General features: G+C 39.1%; 1 protein-coding gene across 1 annotated transcript; it reads right to left on the bottom strand.

Annotated features, from left to right (window-relative positions):
• Positions 1–3,864: 3,864 nt before the first annotated feature.
• LOC109239098 (cytochrome c) lies at positions 3,865–6,749 on the bottom strand. The gene is made up of 3 exons (XM_019405622.1): positions 6,458–6,749; positions 5,460–5,593; positions 3,865–4,311 (listed from the first exon to the last, which is right to left on the bottom strand). Exons 1-3 carry the CDS (start codon positions 6,567–6,569, stop codon positions 4,219–4,221), a joined length of 339 nt encoding a protein of 112 aa, XP_019261167.1. The 5' UTR covers positions 6,570–6,749; the 3' UTR covers positions 3,865–4,218.
• Positions 6,750–7,333: the final 584 nt, after the last annotated feature.

Raw genomic sequence — 7,333 nt, 5'->3', positions numbered from 1 at the left:
GTATCTCTCAACACTACCATCAGCCCTATATTTAATCTTGTAAGCCCATTTACAACCAATGGGCTTCTTACCTGTAGGCAATTCAACAATAGTTCAAGTGTGATTTGCCTCAAGGGCCTCAAATTCTTTTCTCATAGCCTCTTGCCAGGCTGGAATAGAAGCAGTCTGATGATAAAACTGAGGCTCAATAGCAACATTGTGAGAGGAATACTGAACTAAAGTGGATAAAGAACTGGAGCCAAGTAAAGAAGGAGGCAGAGCACAGACAAAATCATCAAGATGGGCAGGAAGGTGATGAGGTCTGGAAGAATTTCTGGTAGGCTGAATGGAGGATGTAGAGGGTATAGGAGGAGGAGAAGAGGGTTGAGTTGAAGAATGGTGAGAAATTGAAGATGTAACTGGAGAAGGAGGGAGAGAAAATTCATCTGCAGCAGAATCAGAAGGATCATTATAGACAGGGAGAGAAGAAGAGGAAAAAGAAGGGGAAAGAAAGGCGGAAGTGTCAAATGGAAATACATGTTCATGGAAGATTACATCCCTGGAGACAAGAACCTGTTTGGTAGAGAGATTGAACAACTTTTAGCCTTTCTTAGCAAGAGGATAGCCAAGAAATACACAAGGTTCATCCCTTGGTTGGAACTTATCCCTGTGGCACTTAGGGATGGTGTGAAAGCAAAGGCAACCAAAAACTTTGAGGTGAGAATAGGAAGGAGAATGTCCATAAAGTAATTCAAAAGGGGATTTATTCTGAAGTAATTTGGAAAGGAACCTATTGATGAGGTATGTGGCAGTGAGCACACACTCCCCCCAGAATCTGATTGGGAGCTTGGATTGGAAAAGTAAGGCCCTAGAGATCTCAAGCAAATACTTGTGTTTCCTTTCTACAACACTATTTTATTGTGGTGTATGGGGACAACTAGTTTGATGAAAAATTTCATGGTCTTTAAAAAATTGGATAGCATGGTTGCTAGAACCAAGTTCCAGGGCATTATCACTTCTAACACATTTAACTTTGGTGGAAAATTGAGTTTTAACCATGGCAAGAAAGGCTTGAAGTAAAGGAAAAGCATTGCTTTTGGAACCCATGAGGTGTGTCCAGGTTGCTCTAGTGAAGTCATCAACTATGGTGAGAAAGTACTTAAAACCATTGTAAGTAGAAGTAGAGTAGGGGCCCCAAGTGTCAACATGAATTAATTGGAAAGGATGGGAAGTCTTTATGCTACTATCAGGGAAAGGCAAACTTGATTGTTTAGCCATCGAACAGATGGAACAAGTAAACGACTGTTTGGAAGAGAATTCACAAGGAATATCAGAAACATATTTCAATCTAACAAAAGGAATGTGACCCAATCTTTGGTGCCATAAAAATTCCTCTTTATTAATGGAAGAATGGTTTTTACAATGTAAAACATGTGGAAGAGATACAGAGGAAGAATCAGAAACATTCAAGGGATATTTACAATGTAAAGTTGCATTGGAAACAAAAGGTAAGCTAACAGTAGCATCAGATGTAGTAGATTCTGAGGGAGACATGAGGAGTCTGTAAAGACCATGCTCCAGCTTACCAACTTCCAGTGGCCTCTTCAGTGAAGGGGCCTGTAAAATGCATGAAAGATAGTCAAATTGAACCATGCCATGAAGTTGGATAGCTAGCTGAGACACAAAAATGAGATTATAGTGGAAAGTAGGAACATAAAGAACATGATCTAAGGTGAAGGAAAACAACTTAAGAGATCCTGTACACGTTAATTTCACCTTATAGCCATTTGAAAGTGTGACAAGATAGGGGATTGTTAGAGGTTGAATGTTGGAAAGGATATTTTCATGTGAAGTCATATGGTGTGTGGCCCCAGAATCTAAAATCCAACTATATTCAGCTACTCTACTCAACAAAGATGCACTATACTGAACTTCCACACAAGCAGTTAAAGGAAGATTACCAGCAAAGTTTGCAGATGCCATCAAGCTGGATTGAGTAGTAGATGGATCAGTCACATGAGCTTGCTGCAGTAAGGAGATGAGCTTAGTATACTGCTCTTTGGTGAGGCCTGTGACTGAGGAAGTACCATCTGAATGACTAGGAGTACTAGGAATAGGAGATTCAGCACTATTGGAAGCTAATTCAACCTCAGCATTTGCAGCCATCTTCCGACCCTTGGTAAACTTGAAACCAGTAGGAAATCCATGCAACTTATAACACTTGTCAATTAGATGACCACTCTTCTTACAATACTTGCAAAATTGAGCAGTTCTATTTGAATCAAAAGACACTCGTTGAGGATATTGTTTCTGAGGATGTGATGGCTGAGAGAAATTAAGTGAGGCAGCATTGAATGAGGCAGACTCAGGGCTGAACTGAGTGGATGGATTGACCTGCCTCTGTCTTTCATCCTGAAGTAAAATGTTGTAAGTAGTGTCTAAGGATGGAGGTGGTTGCATCATGAGAAGGTTACTCCTAACACTGACATATGTGTCATTCAACCCCATGAGAAACTGATGCAGCCTATATTCCTCCTCCTCTTTTTGGATGCCAGCCTTAGCAGCACAAGTGCAGATGCTGCTATGGCTAGAACGCATAACCCTCAGTTCATCCTAAAGTTTCTTCAGTTTGTTAAAGTATGACGCAATGTCTAGAGCACCCTGATTTGTGGAAGCTAATTCCTTTTTAATTTCAAAAACCTTAGTTCCATTTACAGTGCCATATCTTTTATTCAATTGTGTCCAAATATCTCAGCTGTTTCAGAATACTGAACACTCTCAGCAATGCTAGGGGACAGGGAACTAGTCAACCATGAGATAACCATGTTATTACACCTATCCCACTGCTTGCATTCTGGAGAATTGTGCGGAGGTCTAGGGAAAGTTCCATCAATGAACTCAATTTTATTTCTAGCAGACAGGGAAACAATGATACTCCTTCGCCAACCCCCAAAACCAGACCCAGAAAAAGGCACAGGAACCAGAGATAGCCCGGGTATATCAGAAGAGTGAAGAAATAGAGGACTCGAGGGTCTAGGGGTAAACTCAGTAGGTTCACGAGGAGTAGATGTTCCATTAATGTCAGAATCGACCGGAGCCATATCAAATATTCATCAATTCTCGCAATATTCACATACACTGAAACCCTAACAAGCAGTATTCCAAAAAAATAGGTTTACCGGAGTTTTCCGCAATCGGAAAACACAACCTTCTGAAATTGAAGAGTAATCAAAGCAGCAACAAGCTAATCAAAGCAGCAACAAGGTTCTCAGCACCAAAAGAAGAAAAAAAATCCAGCGAAGAAACCAAGCCAAATCGAACTCAGCAACGAAAATTGAACGAAGAAGAGAAGACGGGTAACATCGGACAAAAGAAGATGATGAAATTAAGCGAGATCCCGCTCTGATACCATGTTAACTTGAGAGAATTCGTCAAAATCAGTGAAACTCCATTAGGGCTTCATGTTGAGGAAGAGAGAGTCGGTTGAGAGAATAATATCTCGATGCTTTTATTAATTGAACAACCGAGAGAAAAATGAATTGGAAAATCTGTCTCTATACAAAGATGGGCCCCTATTTATATATTGGGCCTAGACTGTAAAGACTACAACAAAATTACAATGAAAAAATAATGGGCCTGTAGCCTGTACAGATAAATAAATGGGAATGGGCTAATGCTAAGACTTAAACTTGAGCTTCCGGCTATAGCTCACATCAACACCAGGTTTCCCAAAAAGGTCCAGATATGCAGATACACGCTCAAGCAGTCTTCAACACTCAGGGGAAGACCCATAATGGTCAAAATGTCCTGTTTTTTCTTTTTGGGTGATAAGAACCCAGAAGGGCGATTTTAATGAAGAGAACAAAGAAAAACAAACAACAATGGTGATCCAGAAACCAATTTTCTTTTTTCCTTTTCTAGGTCAATTCAATTAACTAAAAAAAATGAAAAACTCCAGGACTAAACAACTCACTGGATAAGAATGCAGTCTTTCATTTGATGCTAAGGCACATCTGTAAGCACATAAATGTTTGGAAGACAGTAACTGTTATCTTGACAAAATTCCTCGTTACCAGCTTTAGTTCAACTAGAGAGATGTCTTAAAGATCCGCTTGGACTAGTTTATTGGAGAAATAACAAGACTGTAACAAAGAATTGAACTATAACTGGCACCAATGACCAAACTATTCCCTAGGCCACTACCAAAAAGTATTATCATGCTTCTGTAGAGGAAAGTTTTCACGCAGTTGCTTCCTTGAGATAAGCTATTAAATCTGCGCGCTCCTGTGGTTTCTTCAACCCAGGGAAAACCATTTTTGTTCCAGGGATGTACTGCAAAGAAAGGATTTCAAGTCATTCAGCTTCTAACAAGCATCCATACACATATATACCTCAAGAAAAGATTCCTAGCACATCTAATTTGAGCTCTAAGTTGTACGAGATGAAAATATAAGAACAAGCCACGATGCATGTTAATGTACAGTCTTATGCAAGAGCATGATGATGATGATGATCATGATCCACACAGAAAGAACTGCAACCAAGTTGTTCTTAGCATCTGCCCCGTCATTCATCCCTGAGTTTCATTTACCATAGTCCTGAGCATTTTAGTATTTTCAAGCTATTTAAACCTGAAAAGTTCAGTGGAATTTACTGCAGCTTCACACAACTTACACACAAGATGATATCCCAAAAGCACTCAACTCCGAGGTGCAAAGACCTCTTCAATTCCCACTTTCAACAGTCCTATGCATAAACTTGGTGAACGAAGGGCACAAAATTGCAATATGTTTTCTAGGTTTGCTGCTAGAACTATGTTTGATTCCCTTAAGGGTCATACTCTCCTCTTCTCCCACCATTTACACACATTTTATCAGTCAGTCATCCCTGAGGCACAAAAGTAGTTTGCTTTTTCGTATCTTGATACCTCATGTCCTCATGTCCATCAGTTGTTTCACACATTATTTCAGTCAGTCATCTCTGAGGTTCAATTGTTGCAGTAGCCAGCTCTTTTATATCCAAGTGTCCTTAAATTATTTATCAACTCAAGTAGGAAAACCATCCACTTAACAGTTTTGACTGATTTAAATAATAAACTATTTCTTTTAAGTAACTAATTCCTCTTAACTTTTTCTTTCAAGTAACTGATACCTCCTAACTGTGGCCAACAAATAAAAGAGACACATGACTTCAGGGGAAAACAGAGAAAAAAAGAGAGAAAGGTCACGTTGACGTATATAGTTAAATTCCACTAGAAGCAATTTTTTTCAAGGAGCTCACACTCAGTATTTGTGAAGAACTGAAGTCATTCAAAACGGATATATCTCGCAAACTATGTTGCTCGGACTCTCCGAAAATGTGGCTGGATACGTGTCGGATCCTCCAACAGCAGTGCATTTTGAAGGATCCGACATGGGTGCGGCTACATTTTGGAGAGTCCGCGCAACATAGCTCGCAAAGCAAACACAAATTATTCTGACCTTCTTAGGGTTGAGCAAGTAGTCATATAGTGTATTCTCTCCCCATGTCACAGCCATGTTCTTGTTAGCAGCAGAGTAAGAGTAACCTGGAGTTGTACCAGACTGCCTCCCAAATAGCCCATTCAAGTTGGGACCTAAAAATTTAGGATGTATAAGAGAAGCACCCTTGCTATATAAAGTAGACAAGAAAAGTATACTGTACATATCATAGGCATCATTCCAAATCCAAGTATGTCAGAGAAGCAAATCCATAAAGAACCCAATTAAAAATTAGAAGTAGACATGGTGAAATGTTCCAGACATATCATAAAGAAGCATAAAATCTACTATTGATTAGGATTTTTTTCTTTTTGGTTGTGATTAAGGTTTAGATCACGGAGAGTTATTTGTCTTGGTAGAGATTTGTATGTCATGAAGTTGGCTAGTTACTGCCAGCCTTCCGCAACCCTTCTTCTTATTCTATTCAGGTTTGAGACCGGCAACGTGAGCAAGCTCATACAGGCAAGTAAGGATTCATATAGCCAGCCCCAACTTATTTGGAAAACTGAGGCATGTTGTCGTTGTAGAGACTCTAGAGATTTGTATGTCAATAGAAAATGTGGAGAATTTGGATAACCTAAATCTTCATGTTTAAGCAATTGAGGTCTACATAGAGAAACACAAATATTGATAGATTCATATAGTCAAAAAGCAATTTGAGGCTGCTCTGAAACCCAAGCACTATCTCACACGGGAGACCTGGAAATTCACAAACGCGTCTCCAACAACCACATATGTGCCCAGAGAGCAATCTTTATTTTAATTGTCATAGAAGAAAGATTATAATTATATTCTTCAAACATTCACGCCAACCTTGAACACATTTCTTTTAACAAATATAAATGCAGCATAACGTACAACTTTAATCTGCAGATCATATTCACGTCTCGAATCATTGTAGCAGTAGCATAAACCAATTGAAAATCTTCATAATTTTATATGAAATAGGGACCAGTTACCTTGTTTGTGACCAGCACCTTTTTCGACAGTGTGACATTGAGCGCATTTGGTTTTGAATATCTTTTCTCCGGCTTTAGGATCACCTGCTGGAGCTTGTTCAAAAGTTGCCATTCTCTCGAATACAGTCTGTGAACGGCGCGATTCTCAGTTTAGGTGTATCTATGAGATTTTTCTGTAAATCACACTGAAAGAATGCTTTTAGGCAATTGAAATTGCAAATAAGGAACGTGTCTTTTGGATGACGGCACGCTTTCCTGACCCAGCTTTTATTATGAATCCGCCCTCTTTGCCCTTTCTAGCGGGAGATGTTAAACACCCGTTTGACCATGCAAAATTCTTCAGATTTCCTAAAATTTTTTTTTTTTTTTGGTCTTCTTTAGGCTTTTGACCCGATTGTTGGAGCATAACCTTGACACTGATTCATTTGGATCAATAAGCTTGTGTTGGATTTCTTTTAAGACGACTTGGGGTGGTTTACAATTTTAATCTCAAGGTGCTGTTAAGCCTTAAATTTGAATTGAAATTTAATTGTTCTTATGATATTGGGATCGGTTTGCACGCCAAATGGATATTGATTAGATATTTGGAATAGGGTTGTACGTCGCAACGAATATTAAAATTGCATATGGGAACCGGGTTACGCGCCGCAACGGAGAAGATATATTCTGATTGTTCTTGGTTGTTGGTTCTGTTTCAGTATTGCGTTGTGAAATTGAGCATAGGTGATACTTTAGGCTAGGGCCCTTTGCTGTGTGTTTTTTTAATTTCGGTTTTCATATTATTGTTGTTTTCTCTGTTTTATTATTATTTTCTACTTATACTGGTACAGATTTATTGTGAGTGCTTTGTTATAGCCTCATCACTATTTCGTCGAG

The sequence above is a fragment of the Nicotiana attenuata genome, unplaced genomic scaffold, assembly GCF_001879085.1.
Source record: "Nicotiana attenuata strain UT unplaced genomic scaffold, NIATTr2, whole genome shotgun sequence".
Classification (NCBI taxonomy): domain Eukaryota; kingdom Viridiplantae; phylum Streptophyta; class Magnoliopsida; order Solanales; family Solanaceae; genus Nicotiana; species Nicotiana attenuata.
This window is presented reverse-complemented; position numbering and strand designations above follow the sequence as displayed.